Below are 18,607 nucleotides of genomic sequence, written 5' to 3'. Positions count from 1 at the left end.
TGCCACCTGCTGAGAGCATTTAAGGCCAACCAGGGGGCTGGAGACTGCGGCTCCCTGTCAGGTGAGTGATGGGTGGGTGGAGGGTGCCGGGGACCTTGGAAGCTGTTTGGGGGCCCCAGAGAGGTTGCTGCGGTCATTCCCTCCCCCAAAGCTGGTGGCCTGCTTGGAGCAGTGGCTCCCAGGAGGCCCAGGCTGGGCCTTGCCCTGTTGAACCTCAGTCTTGGTCGAGAGAAGCTGTGCTAAGGGGTGCTTGGCTTGTTTTCAGGATGGGTGAGGAGGGGGTGGTAGTTGGTGGGGACCCTTCACCCTCCAGAGCCCAGGCGGGGTTGGGGGGATGGCAGGGGGCCTGGGGCTGCGTCACCCGCATGGCAGCCGGCAGCCTGTAGATCCGTGTGCCCTGCGTCTTTGCTGGTGTCCTACTCCCTGAAATATCCCTCGGGACGGTCTCACCTGGGGAACAAAGCCTTTCCAAGCCTTGGAGGTGGATCACGGGAAGGAGGCCTGGTTGCTTGCTTCCTTCTTGCTTTGACACGTGCCTCTCATCTTGGCCAGCATGGGCCGGGGAGGGAGGCATGGCTGTGTGTCTCCCAGCCTCCAAGGTGGTGTCAGGACACCTCTATTTGGTAAAACCGTGCAGGGAGCGGAAGAATGCCAGTGGAGGGGGCGGGGGCGGGGGCGGGGGCCCTGGAAGTGGAGACCACCCCCCTTCCCCGGGAGCCCACTCCAGCCCCAGCGGTGTCTGCTTGCTGACCTTGGAGCTGAGGTCGGCTCAGTCCTTCCGAATAAGCCTCACTCACTCCAACCCAATGCGTGGTTTTAGCTTAAAACAAATCCCACTTTGTTTGAACAACGGGCTGTTAGTGATGTAGATCTGAACACACATCGAAAGATGTCCCCGGTACAGGCGAAGTGAAGAAGCATGCTGCCAAACCCTGTCTGTGATCGGCTCCCCTCCTGCAATCAGCACCTCGGAGCACATGCAGAGCGGCTGGGGCGTGTAGAGGGTGGTGTGCGTTTTCAGAGGTTAACTTGGAGGAGGAGAGGGGTTATGGGGAGTTAATGCTCAGTACGCTTCTGAAGTATTTCATTTTCTTATGCCGTGAGCATGTATTAAAATCAGAAAAATCCTTTATAGAAGCCAGCTCTGGGGTGATGAGACATATCTTAATTTAAAGCCGGTTTGGGTTCATGAAAGATGCTCACAGTGAAAGTTTGGCTAGACCTAGGGAAGGACAGAAAAAACCAAATGGCCTGTAATGCTCCCACCAGAGAAAGTGATCCCGTGCCATTACTAAGGCATGGCCAGGGAGGGTCCCTTGGGTGGGCTTCTGCCACCTGACACCCAGGGCAGGGGGGTCTCATAGTGTGGGGAGGAGCAGAGCTGTCCTGAGGCTGCGGGAGTGGTGTCAGCCCCTATGTTGATGGTGCTTGCCTACGTAACTAGTCTGGCTTTCTCTGGATCTCAAATTTAGAGAATCAATGAAGAAAGGTACTGACTTTGAGTTTGTTGCATAACTCAAAGCCTCCAAATTAGCGTTCTCATTATACTACTGTTAAAGGATGACGGGGTAGCCAGCTCTCCTGGTGCTAGAAATAGCCATGTGAGGGGAAGGAATCATGTTTGAGCTGTGAGTAGAGAAGCCTGTGAAAGCCAGAAGGATCTGCTTTGCAGCTGGCTTTGCAGGATGTCCCCAAATGAAGTGGTGTGGCCAAATCTGTGACTTTCAAACTGCTTTCAGGGACAAGGGAGGACTCTGATCTGAAGTCAGGCTTTCCTGATTATGCCACCTGATAAAGGCCTTCCACTTGATTTTTGGTTTTTGGTTTTTGGCTGCACCGCGCAGCTTGTGGGATCCTCGTTCCCCGACCGGTGATTGAACCCCAGGCCCATGGCGGTGAAAGCACCGAGTTCTAACCACTGGACCTCCAGGGAATTCCCATTCATATTTGATTTGAAGGAAAGTGGCGGCCCTCTGAACCCCTGGATCCACTTCCCAGGTTCCTTATGGCCATACCATCTGAGATGTGGCAGAAGCATGCATGGTTCCCATGGCAACAGTCCTAGAACTAGGCCCTGTCTTGGGTCTCTCAAGGAGCAAAAGCATTTCATCCCCGTGTACCAAACCGGCCTCTGTGCACATTCAGACAGTCTCATGAGCTGAGTTGGTCAGACCCCGAACAGTGAGTGAGACGCAGCAATGAGGTGGCAACAGAGTGTTTCCAAAGTGGCCTCTGTTGTTTCCATTGCCTAAAACGGTGCGCTTTCCTGTTTTCCAACATCTCACCCATGTGTTAAGTGCCACCCACGGTGGAGACTTGGTGTTTCCTAATCTGACTTTGTTACAGATTACGGCTGCAAAGTTTAGTGATCCAAAGCATGACGCAGGAGTCAGACATAGGCTGATTCCTGGCTCTGAGGCTTAACAGCTGTGGGAACTTTGGCAAATGGCATCTGCAAAGGTTTCCTCACTTGCAAAATGGGGCTCTCTCTCCCTTACTGTTAATGTTGCTTCATGCTTTTTGAGTTTTTTATTAATTTATTTTAAAAAATTTTATCGGAGTGCAATTGATTTACAGTGTTGTGTTAGTTTCAGGTGTACAGCAAAGTGATTCAGTTATACATATACATATATTCATTCTTTTTCAGATTCTTTTCTCATATCGTTTATCACAGAATATTGAGTAGAGTTCCCTGTGCTATACAGTAGGTCCCTGTTGATTATCTATCTTATATATAGTAATGTATGTATGTTAATCCCAAGCTCCTGATTTATCCCTCCCCTCCACAGTTCTCCTTTGGTAACCATAAGTTTGTCTTTGATATCTGTAAGTCTGTTTCTGTTTTGTGAATAAGTTCATTTATATCTTTTTTTTTTTTTTTTTTTTTTTGGCGGTACGCGGGCCTCTCTCTGTTGTGACCTCTCCCGTTGCGGAGCACAGGCTCCGGACGTGCAGGCTCAGCGGCCATGGCTCACGGGCCCAGCCACTCCGCGGCATGTGGGATCTTCCCGCACTGGGGCACGAACCCGTGTCCCCTGCATCAGCAGGTGGACTCTCAACCACTGCACCACCAGGGAAGCCCTGTATCATTTTTTTTAAATTAGATTCCACATATGAGTGATATCATATGATATGTCTTTCTCTGCCTGACTTCACTTAGTATGAATTGAATTTCTAGGTCCATCCATGTTGCTGCAAATGGTATTATTTCGTGTTTTTTTTTAATGACTGAGTAGTATCCCATTGTACATATATACCACATCTTCTTTATCCATTCCTCTGTTGATGGACATTTAGGTTGCTTCCATGTCTTGGCTATCATAAATAGTGTTGCAATGAACTTTGGGGTGCCTGTAGCTTTTTGAATTAGTCTTGTCCAGATATATGCCCAGGAGTGGGATTACTGGTTCATATGGTAGTTCTATTTTTAGTTCTTGAAGGAGCCTCCATGCTGCTCTCCACAGTGGCTATATCAATTTACATTCCCACCAACAGCATAGTAGGGTTCCCTTTTCTCCACACCCTCTCTAGCATTTATTGTTTGTAGACTTTTGTTGATGGCCATTCTGACTGGTGTGGGGTGATACCTCATCATGTTGCTTCATTTAATCCTAAGTGTCCAATATTCCTGGTATGTAATAAACACATTTTGGCCATTGCTGTCTGAAATAGGCCCATAATACTATCCTGCTCCTAATTTATATTGCCATATGTCTTACCTCTCGGAGATGTAGCATATAGCTCCTTATTTAAACCCAAATCTCGGGTTGCAACTGATCATCCTTTTGACCTTGGCTATTACAGCAACTGGAAAACTCTTTTGCGATGGTGTTTTCAAGGGTGTCATGATGAATAGCAATGATTTACCTGTGGGTCACTGGGTAAAAAGCAACTCTTTCTTTCCTGATGGGGCAGGATTGGAGATGACTTTAAAGTAGATGAAGGGATGGGACATGGTTACTCTCTGGCCTGAGCCTCCAGGGCTGAGATTGTCCTGCAGCATCATTCTTTCTTCTTCCTGATGTGCTGGCTTCTGGTGTATTGTTGGAGGTCAGTCTACCTCCAGCTTGAACTTTTAACCGAATTAATCTAAAGCCTGAGATTGTCTCAAGCCAACTTATACGTGGTGCTTCTCCTGGTAAATACACAGCAATGGAAGGGCTATGGAAGTCACCGAGGCTCCTTGACTCTCTGGGGGTTGGGGTGGTGGAGGTGACCAGTGTGACTTTGTTAACGGAATGTTTAGAGCTTCGCAAATGTTCCTGTGACCCATTGTGTGACCCACTGTGTCACTCTCCACCACTCCAGATGAGATGTGCTGTGGGGAGGGAGCAACTGGTCAATTCTGGGAAGTAATTTGCATTTCCCACTCTCAGATTTGCACACATTGTCAGCTATTCTTGCCCAAGCTCCTAAAGAGACTAATGCCTTAGAACAAGCAAAGTCACAGCAGTGAAGCCTCAGCTCTGAGGCTCAGCTGACTTGCTCTCCTATCTGTCTGGGGCTGGTGGTGCTTCTTTTTATGGATTTGTCCCTGGCATGGTAGCCGCTGTTAACCGGTAGTGCCTCTGAGGCTGTGCTTCTGTTGTTCTGTCTCAAATTCCCTCCTTTCCCCGGTCCCTTGCTGGCTCTTTGTTTTCTTGGACCCTAATACACAGGTCACCAAGACTCAATTCTTGTTCTGTTCTCAGATAGAGTTCCTCTTCTCTCTCCTTGGCTCTCTCCTCACAGAATTCTCCAAGTTGTCTACACCGTCCCATCCAAATTGATATGTCTAAATTAGTCTTTCCTACCAAAATTATTCCCAGCTGCTCTGCTCTCAAGAAGAGAGTCTGTTGGTCATCTTTATCCAGTTTTCTCTTTGGTAGAATGTAGTCTGGCCCATCCTGTATACTTAGAAACAGACGAATATTCATTACATGCTTGTAAGAAAGGTTATTCCCTGCTGCCCTGTAGGAGGTCCAAACTTGCCCTGATCTGAATAACCTCCTCTAATGGAGGGCTAACTCCCTTTGTGAGCTTATCGCTCACCACCCTCTTCTAACAAATATTTGAGTACCTACTTACTACATGCCATGCATTGTGAAGGGACTGAGGAATCATAACTAAGACACGCATGGTCCCATTGTCCTCGGGAGTATGGAGGGGAAGATGCACTAACAAGAAAATATTGAGTTGTCGTAAAAGCTATGGAGAAAATGAAACAGACAGATTGGGAAGATACTTTGCTTCTTAGATAGGAAAGAATCGTTGGGTAAAAGTGGGCTGAGGCCAGCTCACGTAGGGTGGGCATCATGGTGAACTTGAGTTTTCTTCTGAGATCAACCAGCCAGTAGAGGATGGGAAAAAAGTGGGGGACATTACATGGTCAGTTTCTTTTTAAAAGATCACATGGCTTTGTGTAGAGAACAGATTGGGATAAGGCAATGGTAGAAGCAAGGAGTAGAGTTTGGAGGCAGTTGCCATAGTGTGGGTGAAAGATGATGGTGGGCTGGACCAGGGTGGAGGAAGTCCTCTAAAAAATTAGGAGTGGGACATGCTTGAGATAGTCCTGTACTAATGTGCTGGTGGATCGGATGTAGGAGAAGAGGACCATCTTCCTGTCATAGCCTGGTTGGGCTCCTCAGCATCCTGTACATATGCTCTGTACAGAACTCCTTGGACCCAGCCACATGGAAGGGTTCTGTGCTTTCCTTCCAGCCTACCCTAGCCTTCAAAAGCCCAGCTCGAGCCAAACTGCCCCTAAAAAGATATCCCTTACTCCTGTAGCCCAGGGCTGGTCCCCTCTGAGTTCCCATGATGCTCATTGCCTGTTGAACTGGCATGTGATGCCTGTGGATGCTGCTCTCTGTTCCACCGTGGGTCCTTTAAGGGCTTACAGCCCGGATGGCTTTTACATAGTAACCACATACTGGGCACTGAAAATCTCTTTGGAACTGTCCTACCTACAGGTGCTTTACTTCTTCTAGTCAATATGCCGACTTTAGAAGCTCCGGAAGAGAGGCTGAGAAAATTTAAGTATCGTGGCAAAGATGCATCTGTGAGTATGAAGCAATACCTTACTCTATCAAGGATGGGCGCAGTAAAAAGCACATGGTTGAAATGCATTAAAAATAGTGGAGGGCTTCCCTGGTGGCGCAGTGGTTGAGAGTCCGCCTGCCGATGCAGGGGACGCGGGTTCGTGCCCCGGTCTGGGAAGATCCCACATGCCGCGGAGCAGCTGGGCCCGTGAGCCATGGCCGCTGAGCCTGCACATCCGGAGCCTGTGCTCAGCAATGGGAGAGGCCACAACAGTGAGAGGCCCGCGTACCGCAAAAAAAAAAAAAAAAAAAAAAAAAATTGTGGAGAGTGGGCTAGATGGGGTGAACAAGCAAGTATAGCAGAATGTTCATTGTGGGTAAGTGCATGGATGTTCATTGTGGGTAAGTGCATGGATGTTCATTGAATAATCCTTTTAACTTTTCTGTATATCTGAAAATCTCATAGTAAAATATTGAAGGTGGGGAGGATCAAACCTCATGGAGTTGGTCGGACAACTGTAGACTCAGATCAAGGTCTCCATGTGATCTTGAAACTATTGAACTTCAGAGCCTCAGTTTCTTCATCTATAAAACAGGGCTGATACCTACCTCTTAGGACCTGAGTAGCATCATCAAGTACCTGGTATATAGATGCTTACCTGCAGCTCTGCATGTCAAGGGGGCTTACCAAGGAGCTAAGATGTTGGGAATACAGGTACCAGCCAGCATGCCTTGAAGAGAAATAAGACTCAGAAGTGAAAAGTCCAGACTGCTCTCTCTACTGGGATGAGCACGAGGGCTGGGCCAGGGAGGCTGTGCTGTGTGTGAATCTCTCATTCAGCTTCTCTGGTCGCCAAGTTTTCTGTCTAGCTCTGTGTCCTATATCTATGTATCTTGACTGACATATCAAGTTGGCTACGCCTTGGGAATCTGAAAGGCAGCTGAGGATAAGGAGAGTACAAGGGCATAGCCACGCAGTTGAACACCGTCCAAAGCCAAATCCCTCTTACTTACACCCTTTCCAACAAGCTTGGCTGTCTGGCTTCCAAGACCACCGCAGATTAAAGGAAACCAATTAGAACAAAGAAATCAAACCCTCTGTGGGGACAGCAGCAGGAAGGGCCAGGAAATGAGAAGGTAGAAGCCAAAGGTACCAAATTCTCTTTGGGGAAGGGCCGCTTAGTGATGGGAGCAACACGACAACTGGCTCCATAGGCCCCCAGTGTGTCCCCCCCTTTCCGGATAACACCACAATGACCCTATTTTCTTTTCTTTTTTTTTTTTTTTTTTGGCTGCGCCGCATGGCTTGCGGGATCTTAGTTCCCCGACCAGGGATTGAACCCCGGTCCCCAGCAGTGAAAGCACCAAGTCCTAACCATTGGACCACCAGGGAATTCCCATTGACCCTAGTTTCAAGCAAGGCTCAAATAGCTCCTTTAAGGAAGCAGAAGTATCTAATACACACTGACTTCCTTATAATTAATATTTTAAAGTCTTCAACCCAAAACTCATCTATCCATAAAGATTAGGTCATTTCCCCAGGATTCTCAATACTGTAAGGTCTGAGTTTTGCCTGATAAAAGAAGAAAAGGGGGGTTTGTTTTTAGAATTTCCATCTTTCTCAGTCTGGTGTCCAAGTAAAACTCTTGGGATTGGATCAAGGTTTGAATGACCTATAGGCTGATTCCCAACAGTGGAAATGGTCAAGGACACCTGGAGCCGGGGTGCTCCCTTCAGTTCCCTGCCCCACCTGGGTGCCCACAGCTAGAAGGCACAGGCCTGCTTCTCTGGAAGTAATCAGCACCAATGAAGATGTGCTCAGATTCAGGGCAATGGGATGCTTTGCTCAGAGGTCTCTACACCTGAGAATCCTGGCTGGCCAATGGGTGTAAATGGTCTTCCTTCACTTTGGGAGGAAGATTGGTGATCTGTCTAGAGGTGGTAGAGGAGGAGAAAGAAGCAGAGGAGGCTAACTGAGCTGACTGTTGACTAGCTGTGTGATCTGAACTCTTCCAGCCTGTTGCATCTGTAAAAGTGAAATTGGATGCTTTGAAGTGTGCTCTAAAGGCTAAACAGGGTGACAAGCTGACTTCCCAGCTCTAAGGGCTCCCTTTCTTTTCCTCATTAGATGAGGCGGCAGCAGAGGATAGCAGTCAGCCTGGAGCTCCGCAAAGCCAAGAAGGATGAGCAGTCCTTGAAGAGGAGAAACATCACGGATGTCTCCCCTGACGCTTCTGAGCAACAGACCAAAGGGGTATGTCGGGAACATGGCATTTAGGGCAGTTGGGTATAAAACACATCCTTAGTAAGTTTCTCTGCGTTGAAAATGTTTGAGTCAGAACTTGCAAGCTCTAATGGAGTTCCTTTAAGGAAAGGGGTAGAGAGATGGTGATTAGAACTAAACTGGTGTTTCGAGAAATCTAAGTGTCATTAGCTTTGTGGCTGTGAGTCTGGGATCTATGTTCTAACGGGGTGGAGAAGATGCTGCCTCTCATTGAAAATTCACTTGCTGCCATTCAGCTGGAAACAGAAAATGAGGGGTCATGGAGGTTCTCCCTCACTGGAGGCACATAGTCACTTGACGTGTCACGTCTTACCTAGGACTTGAATGCTGTCATCTAGCTTCCATTCTCCATCCGCCCCAACCTCACTCAAGGCAAATCCTGGGGTACTTCCAGGCCAATATTGTTGTGGTGAATCTTTTGCTGAATGCCCTGACTTAGGAGGGTTAGAACTCTGATGGTGTTGTGTCTTCATGTCTTTTATGATCTGTTATGTTAACTATCCATGTGCATCCTTGCATCCTGCTAGGATTAAGCCTCTTAGAGGGCAGAGATTGGTTCAATCTGGGCAAGTGGATCTCATGATGTTCTACTGTCCACCAAATGGGATGGCTGTGATCATTCTTTGAATTGCCGTAGGACTCTGAACCCTACTCTACCCAGCTTCATTCGTCTAGAGGAGTCCCTAGGATTCCTGCCACCCAAGGAAGATGAAACTATGAAACACAACTATGAAAGAGTTTTCTTTTTTATCCTATATTAGCATGTTCCTTTTAAAATTCTAATTCACATACCACAGAATTCACCCTTTTAAAGAATATAATCAGTGGTTTCTAGTACGCTCGCAAGGTGGTGAGACCATCACCACTTACTAATTTCAGAACATACTCATCACTTCAGTAGAAACCCCACACCCACGAAGCAGTCACTCCTCACTCCTCCTTCCCCCAGCCTCTGGTGACCATGAATCTACTTTGTCTCTGTGGATTTACCTATTCTGGATATTTCATATAAAGGGAATCATATAATACATAGCTTTTTGTGCCTGGCTTCTTTCCATCAGCAAAATGTTTGCAAGGTTCATTGATGTTGTAGCATGTGTCAGTACTTTCCTTTTTGTGGGTGAATAATATTTCATTGTATACCACATTTTGTTCATTCATTAGTTGATGGACATTTGGATTGTTTCCATTTTGGGGGTGTTATAAGTAATGCCACTATGAACTTTTTTTTTCTCAAAAAAATTTATTTTTATTTTTTAGTTTTTTAAATTTTCGGCTGCATCGGGTCTTAGTTGTGGCATGCAGGACCTTCCTTGAGGCATGCGGGATCTTTTGTTGTGACACGCTGGCTCTTTGTTGCGGTGCACAAGCTTCTCTCTAGTTGTGGCGTGTGGGTTTTCTCTCTCTAGTTGTGGCGTGTGGGTTTTCTCTCTCTAGTTGTGACGTGCAGGCTCCAGGGCGCGTGGGCTCTGTAGTTTGCGGCACGCAGGCTCTCTTGTTGAGGTGCTTAGTAGTTGTGGCGCATAGACTTAGTTGCCCCGTGGCATGTTGGATCTTAGTTCTCTGACCAGGGATCGAAGCCTCGCCCGCTGCCTTGGAATGTGGTTTCTTTACCACTGGCCCACCAGGTCCCCGCTATGAACGTTTTATGCACAGGTTTTTGTCTGGACATATTTTCAGTTCTGTCAGGTATATGTAGCCGTTGAATTGCTGGGTCGTATGATAATTCTAAGTTTAACTCTTTGAGACAGTGCTTGTGGTGAGCTGAATAATGTCCCCCCACCCCCAATATCTCCCTATCCTAATCCCCAGAACCTGTGAATGTTACCTTATATGACAAAAGGGATTTTGTAGATGTGGTTAGATTAAGGATTTTTCTTTCTTTTTTTTTTTTTTTGGCTGCGTTGGGTCTTTGTTGCTGTGCACAGGCTTTCTCTAGTTGTGGTGAGCGGGGGCTACTCTTTGTTGTGGTGCGCGGTCTTCTTATGGTGGTGGCTTCTCTTGTTGTGGAGCATGAGCTCTAGGTGCACGGGCTTCAGTAGTTGTGGCGCACGGGCTTAGTTGCTCCACGGCATGTGGGATCTTCCCAGACTAGGGCTCGAACCCATGTCCCCTGTATTGGCAGGCGGATTCTTAACCACTGCGCCACCAGGGAAGTCCCCAGATTAAGGATCTTGAGATGTGGAAATTATCCTGGATTATCTGGATGGACCCAATGTAATCCCATCTGTCCTTATAATAATAAGAAGGATGAAGGACAAGGCAGAGCAAAAGCAGGCATGAGCGTGTAGTGCCTTGAAGATGGGAGGGGTCAAAGGCCAAGCAACACAAGAAGCCCCACTAGAGGCTGAAAAAGGCAAGAAAATAGACTCTCCTCTCAGAGCCTCCAGGAGGAAACAGCTCTGCCAACATCTTGACTTTAGTCCAATGAAACTGATCATGAACTCCTGACCCCTAGAACCGTAGGCTGTAACTTCGTTTTAAGCCACTAAATTTCTGGTAATTTTTTACAGTACAAATAGGAAACAGACAGGCTGCCAAACCTGTTTCCAAAGCAGCTGCATCCCTGTACATTCTTACATCCTTACCGACACTTGTTATTGTTCATTTTTGGATTAGAGCCATTTTATGGGTGTGAAAGGTTGTGTTGTTGTAATTTTGATGTTTTCCTAATGACTAATGATGATGAGCAGTTTTTCATGTGCTTACTGGCTATTTGTATATCTCCTTTCGAGAAATGTCTATTCAAACCCTTTGACAATTTTTAAAATCAAGTAATTTGTCTTTTTTTAAAAAATTTTTTGCGGTATGCGGGCCTCTCACTGTTGTGGCCTCTCCCGTTGCGGAGCACAGGCTCCGGACGCGCAGCCTCAGCGGCCATGGCTCACGGGCCCAGCCGCTCCGCATGTGGGATCCTCCCCAGAGGGAACCTGTGTCCCCTGCAGCGGCAGGTGGACTCTCAACCACTGCGCCACCAGGGAAGCCCAACTTATTGAGTTGAAAGGGCTCTTTATATATTCTGAACATTAGACCCTTAGCAGTTATGTGATTTGCAAATCTTTTCTCCCATTCTGTGGGCTCTCGTTTTACTTTCTTGATAGACTCTTTGAAACACAAATGTTTTAAATTTTGAAACAGTCCAATTTATCTATATTTTGTCTTTGGTTTGCTTGTGCTTTAGGTATCATATCTAAAAATCCATTGCCTAATCCAAAGTCACCAAGATTTATGCCTATGTTTCCTTCTAAGAGTTTTATAGTTTTAGCTCTTATGTTTAGGTCTTTCATCCATTTTGAGTTAATCTTTGTAAGTGGTATGAGTAGGGTCCAACTTCATTGTTTTACATATAGATGTCCTGTTGTCCCAGCACCATAAAGGCTATTCTTTCTCCATTGAATGGTCTTAACACTCTTTTCAAACATCAGTTGACCATAAATGTGAGAGTTTATTTGTTGACTATGAAATTTCTACCATTGATCTGTATGTTTATCCTTATGCCAGCACAACAGACTTGATTACTGTAGCTTTGTAGTAGGTTTTGAAATTGGAAAGTGTGGGTCCTCCAATTTTGTTCTTTTTTTCCCCCAAGATTATTTTGGCTCTTTGGGATCCCTTGCATTTCTATATGAATTTTAGAATTGGCTTGTCAATTTTTTCACTAAAGGAAGCTCAGATTTTGATGGAGATTGCATTGATCAGTTTGTGGAGTATTGCTATCTTAACAATGTTAAGTCTTCCAGTTTATGAACATAGGATATTTTTCAATGTACTTAAGTCTTCTCTAATTTTTAAAAATAGTTTTCAGCATATAAGCGTTGTGCTTCTTTTGTTCAATTTACTCCTAAGTATTTTATTCTTTTTGATGCTACTGTAAATAAACTTATTTTCTTAATTTCAATTTTGTATTGTTCATTGCTAGTGTACAGAAATACAACTGATCTTTGTATGTTATCCTGAAACCTAGCTGAACCTTGTCTATTAGCTCTAAATTTTGGTGTGTGGATTCCTTAAGATTTTCTATATTCAAGATCATGTCATCTGCACACAGAGAGAGTTTTACTACTTTCTTTCCAATCTAGATGCCTTTAATTTCTTTTTCTTGCTTAATTAACCTGTCTTGAACTTCAATACTGTGTTGAATAAAAGTGGCAAGAGTGGATATCCTATGCTGTTCCTGATCTTAAGGGGGAAGTTTTCATTCATTTACCATTGAGTATGATGCTAGCTGTGAGTTTTTTGTAGATGCCTTTGTTAGATTGAGGAAGTTCCCTTTTATTTCTAGTTTGTGTTGAATGCTTTTCTTTTTTTTTAATCATGAAAGGGTGCTGGATCTTGTCAAATGCTTTTCCTGCAGTTGTGGAGATGATCGTGTTTTTTTTCCCCGTCTATTCCATTGATATGGTGTGCTACATTGATTTTCATAGGTTGAACCACCCTTGCATTCCTGGGTTAAATCCCAGTTGATTATGATGTATAATCCTGTTCATGTGTTGATGCATTTTGTTTTCTAGAATTTGTTGAGGATTTTAAGATATATTCATGAGGGATACTGATCTGTACTTCTTGTAATATCTTTGTCCAGTTTGATAGTGGGGTAATACTGGACTCATAGAATGAGCTAGAAAGTTCCCTCTTCTATTTTTTGGAAGCATTTGTGAGGGAGTGCTGTTATTTCTTCTTTAAATGTTTGTAAAAATTTACCAGTGGAGCCTTTTGTATCTGGGCTTCTCTTTGTGGAATTTAAAAAAAATTAATAATTCAATCTCTTGTTATAGGTTTATTCAGATTTTCTATTTTTTAACCACTTTTGGTTTGTGTTTCTAGGAATTTGTCCCTTGAGTCTCATCTATTTTTCTCTTGGTCAGTCTAGCTAAAGATTTGTCATTTATGTTGCTCTTTTGAGCCAACTTTTGGTTTCATTGATTATTTTTTTCCTCTCTATTTTTTTCATTCTGTTTCATTTATTTCCACTCTAGTATTTAATATTTCCTTTCTTCTGATATTTTTTGGGTTTGATTTTCTTTCATTTCTAATATTTTAAAGTAGGAAGTTAGGTTATGGATTTGAGAGCTTTCTACTTTTTCAATACTTGCATTTATGGCTACATATTTCCCTCTGTGCTCTGCTTTATTTACATCTCATTGGTTTTGGTATATTGTATTTTTTTTTTCCATTCATCTCAAAGTATTTTCTAAGTTCCCTGGAATTTTCTCCTTTTTATCCATTGGTTATTTAGTTTGGAGTAATACCATTTTAATTTCAATAGTATATAAAACAATACTCCTATATAACTTTATTCCCTCCCTGCTTTTGCTCTCATTATCATCCAAGTTACCTCTTTACACATTATGTGCCCATTAATATAGGTTTATAATTATTGCTTTATGCAGTTGTCTTTTAAGTCAGAAGAAAGACTTACAATAAAAAATACATTTATACTGTCTTATTTATTTATTTTTATTTTATTTTATTTTTTTTGGCTCCAAGCTGTGTGTTGGATCAGGTCTGTTCTATGCATTTCCTCATTTTTCTTTTTTTTTGAATTTTATTTTATTTATTTTTTTATACAGCAGGCTCTTATTAGTCATCCATTTTATCCAATCAGTGTATGCATGTCAATCCCCCAATTCATCACACCACCACCCACCACCCCCTGCCGCTTTCCCCTCTTGGTGTCCATACATTTGTTCTCTACATCTGTGTCTCAATTTCTGCCCTGCAAACCGGTTCATCTGTACCATTTTTCTAGGTTCCACATATATGCGTTAGTATACGATATTTGTTTTTCTCTTTCTGACTTAATTCACGCTGTATGACACTCTCAAGATCCATCCACGTCTCAACAAATGACCCAATTTCGTTCCTTTTTATGGCTGAGTAATATTCCATTGTATATATGTACCACATCATCTTTATCCATTCGTCTGTTGATGGGCATTTAGGTTGCTTCCATGACCTGGCTATTGTAAATAGTGCTGCAATGAACATTGGGGTGCATGTGTCTTTTTGAATTATGGTTTTCTCTGGGTATATGGCCAGTAGTGGGATTGCTGGGTCATATGGTAAATCTATGTTTAGTTTTTTAAGGAACCTCCATACTGTTCTCCATAGTGGCTGTATCAATTTACATTCCCACCAACAGTGCAAGAGGGTTCCCTTTTCTCCGCACCCTCTCCAGCATTTGTTGTTTGTAGATTTTCTGGTGATGGCCATTCTGACTGGTGGGAGGTGATACCTCATTGAAGTTTTGATTTGCATTTCTCTAATGATTAGTGATGTTGAGCATTCTTTCATGTGTTTGTTGGCAATCTGTATATCTTCTTTGGAGAAATGTCTATTAGGTCTTCTGCCCATTTTTGGATTGGGTTGTTTGTTTTTCTGATATTGAGCTACACGAGCTGCTGGTAAATTTTGGAGATTAATCCTTTGTCAGTTGCTTCACTTGCAAATATTTTCTCCAATTCTGAGAGTTGTCTTTTTGTCTTGTTTATGGTTTCCTTTGCTGTGCAAAAGCTTTTAAGTTTCATTAGGTCCCATTTGTTTATTTTTGGTTTTACTTCCATTTCTCTAGGAGGTGGGTCAAAAAGGATCTTGCTCTGATTTATGTCATAGAGTGTTCTGCCTATGTTTTCCTCTAATAGTTTTATAGTGTCTGGCCTTACATTTAGGTCTTTAATCCATTTTGAGTTTATTTTTGTATATGGTGTTAGGGATTGTTCTAATTTCGTTCTTTTACATGTAGCTGTCCAATTTTCCCAGCACCACTTATTGAAGAGACTGTCTTTTTTCCATTGTATATCATTTCCTCCTTTGTCATAGATTAGTTGACCATAGGTGCATGGGTTTATCTCTGGGCCCTCTATCTTGTTCCATTAATCTATATTTCTTTTTCTGTGCCAGTACCGTATTGTCTTGATTACTGTAGCTTTGTAGTATAGTCTGAAGTCAGGGAGTCTGATTCCTCCAGCTCCGCTTTTTTCCCTCAAGACTGCTTTGGCTATTCAGGGTCTTTTGTGTCTCCATACAAATTTTAAGATTTTTTGTTCTAGTTCTGTAAAAAATGCCATTGGTAATTTGATAGGGAGTGCATTGAATCTGTAGATTGCTTTTGGTAGTATAGTCATTTTCACAGTATTGATTCTTCCAATCCAAGAACATGGTATATCTCTCCATCTGTTGGTATCATCTTTAATTTTAAGATTTTTTGTTCTAGCTCTGTAAAAAATGCCATTGGTAATTTGATAGGGAGTGCATTGAATCTGTAGATTGCTTTCGGTAGTATAGTCATTTTCACAGTATTGATTCTTCCAATCCAAGAACATGGTATATCTCTCCATCTGTTGGTATCATCTTTAATTTCTTTCATCAGTGTCTTATAGTTTTCTGCATACAGGTCTTTTGTCTCCCTAGGTAGGTTTATTCCTGGGTATTTTATTCTTTTTGTTGCAATGGTAAATGGGAGTGTTTCCTTAATTTCTTTTTCAGATTTTTCATCATTAGTGTATAGGGATGCAAGAGATTTCTGTGCATTAATTTTGTATCCTGCAGCTTTACCAAATTCATTGATTAGCTCTGGTAGTTTTCTGGTGGCATCTTTAGGATTCTCTATGTATAGTATCATGTCACCTGCAAACAGTGACAGTTTTACTTCTTTTCCAATTTGTATTCCTTTTATTTCTTTTTCTTCTATGATTGCTGTGGCTAGGACCTCCAAAACTATGTTGAATAATAGTGGTGAGAGTGAACATACTTGTCTTGTTCCTGATCTTAGCAGAAATGCTTTCAGTTTTTCACCATTGAGGATGATGTTTGCTGTGGGTTTGTCATATATGGCCTTTATTATGTTGAGGTAGGTTCCCTCTATGCCAACTTTCTGGAGAGTTTTTATCATAAATGGGTGTTGAATTTTGTCAAAAGCTTTTTCTGCATCTTTTGAGATGATCATATGGTTTTTTTTTTTTGATCATATGGTTTTTAGTCTTCAATTTGTTAGTATGGTGTATCACATTGATTGATTTGCATATATTGAAGAATCCTTGAATCCCTGGATAAATCCCACTTGATCATGGTGTATGATCCTTTTAATGTGTTGTTGGATTCTGTTTGCTAGTATTTTGTTGAGGATTTTTGCATCTATATTTGCATCTATATTCATCAGTGATATTGGTCTGTAATTTTCTTTTTTTGTAGTATCTTTGTCTGGTTTTGGTATCAGGGGGATGGTGGCCTCGTAGACTGAGTTTGGGAGTGTTCCTTCCTCTGCAATTTTTTGGAAGAGTTTGAGAAGGATGGGTGTTAGCTCTTCTCTAAATGTTTGATAGAATTCACCTGTGAAACCATCTGGTCCTGGACTTTTGTTTGTTGGAAGATTTTTAATCACAGTTTCAATTTCATTACTTGTGATTGGTCTGTTCCTATTTTCTGTTTCTTCCTGGTTCAGTCTTGGAAGGTTATACCTTTCTAAGAATTTGTCCATTTCTTCCAGGTTGTCCATTTTATTGGCATAGAGTTGCTTGTAGTAGTCTCTTAGGATGCTTTGTATTTCTGCGGTGTCTGCTGTAACTTCTCCTTTTCATTTCCAATTTTATTGATTTGAGTCCTCTCCCTCTTTTTCTTGATGAGTCTGGCTAATGGTTTATCAATTTTGTTTATCTTCTCAAAGAACCAGCTTTTAGTTTTATTGATCTTTGCTATTGTTTTCTTTGTTTCTATTTCATTTATTTCTGCTCGGCTCTTTATGATTTCTTTTCTTCTGCTAACTTTGAGTTTTGTTTGTTCTTCTTTCTCTAATTCTTCAGGTGTAAGGTTAGATCATTTATTTGCGATTTTTCTTGTTTCTTGAGGTAGACTTGTATAGCTATAAACTTCCCTCTTAGAGCTGCTTTTGCTGCATCCCATAGGTTTTGGATCGTTGTGTTTCATTGTCATTTGTCTCTAGGTATTTTTTGATTTATTCTTTGATTTCTTCAGTGATCTCTTGGTTATTTAGTAATGTATTGTTTAACTTCCATGTGTTTGATACATTTTTTTCCTTGTAATTCATTTCTAATCTCATAGTGTTGTGGTCAGAAAAGATGCTTGATATGATTTCAATTTTCTTAAATTTACTGAGGCTTGATTTGTGACCCAAGATGTGATCTATCCTGGAGAATGTTCCATGTGCACTTGAGAAGAAAGTGTAATCTGCTTTTTTTGGATGGAATGTCCTATAAATATCAGTTAAATCTATGTGGTCTATTGTGTCATTTAAAGCTTGTGTTTCCTTATTAATTTTCTGTTTGGATGATCTGTCCATTGGTGTAAGTGAGGTGTTAAAGTCCGCCACTATTATTGTGTTACTGTCGATTTCCTCTTTCATAGCTGTTAGCAGTTGCCTTATGTATTGAGGTGCTCCTATGTTGGGTGCATATATATTTATAATTGTTATATCTTCTTGGATTGATCCCTTGATCATTATGTAGTGTCCTTCCTTGTCTCTTGCAACATTCTTTACTTTAAAGTCTATTTTATCTGATATGCGTATTGCTACTCCAGCTTTCTTTTGATTTCCATTTGCATGGAATATCTTTTTCCATCCCCTCACTTTCAGTCTGTATGTGTCCCTAGGTCTGAAGTGGGTCTCTTGTAGTCAGCATATATATGGGTCTTGTTTTTGTATCCATTCAGCAAGCCTGTGTCTTTTGGTTGGAGCATTTAATCCATTTACGTTTAAGGTAATTATTGATATGTTTGTTCCTATTACCATTTTCTTAATTGTTTTGTGGGGTTTTTTGTAGGTCCTTTTCTTCTCTTGTTTTTCCCACTTAGAGAAGTTCCTTTAGCATTTGTTGTAGAGCTGGTTTGGTGGTGCTGAATTTTCTTAGCTTTTGCTTGTCTGTAAAGCTTTTGATGTCTCCATCGAATCTGAATGAGATCCTTGCTGGGTAGAGTAATCTTGGCCATAGGTTCTTCCCTTTCATCACTTAAAGTATATCATTCCACTCCCTTCTGGCTTGTAGACTTTCTGCTGAGAAATCAGCTGTTAACCTTATGGGAGTTCCCTTGTATGTTATTTGTCATTTTTCCCTTGCTGCTTTCAATAATTTTTCTTTGTCTTTAATTTTTGCCAATTTGATTACTATGTGTCTCGGTGTGTTTCTCCTTGGGTTTATCCTGTATGGGTCTCTCTGCGCTTTCCTGGACCTGGGTGGCTATTTCCTTTCCTATGTTAGGGAAGTTTTCAACTATAATCTCTTCAGATATTTTCTTGGGTCCTTTCTTTCTCTCTTCTCCTTCTGGGAACCCTATACTGCGAATGTTGTTG

General features: G+C 42.4%; 1 protein-coding gene across 1 annotated transcript in view; it reads left to right on the top strand.

Moving 5' to 3' along the window:
• Window positions 1-5,908: 5,908 nt before the first annotated feature.
• The window catches only part of KPNA7 (karyopherin subunit alpha 7), a 33,126-nt gene continuing 20,427 nt past the window's right edge, over window positions 5,909-18,607 (top strand). The window contains exons 1-2 of the mRNA XM_022588638.2: window positions 5,909-6,040; window positions 8,149-8,274. Of these exons, the coding sequence (XP_022444346.2) occupies window positions 5,975-6,040; window positions 8,149-8,274 (192 nt within the window). The 5' untranslated portion in view covers window positions 5,909-5,974. The remainder of the gene's footprint in view (window positions 6,041-8,148; window positions 8,275-18,607) is intronic.

The sequence above is a fragment of the Delphinapterus leucas genome, chromosome 15 (assembly GCF_059928025.1).
Source record: "Delphinapterus leucas isolate spDelLeu-1000000601 "Yukka" chromosome 15, BTC_Dleu_Yukka2, whole genome shotgun sequence".
Lineage (NCBI taxonomy): Eukaryota > Metazoa > Chordata > Mammalia > Artiodactyla > Monodontidae > Delphinapterus > Delphinapterus leucas.
The sequence above is the reverse complement of the archived record's forward strand: the minus strand, read 5'-3'. Positions and strand labels throughout refer to the sequence as shown.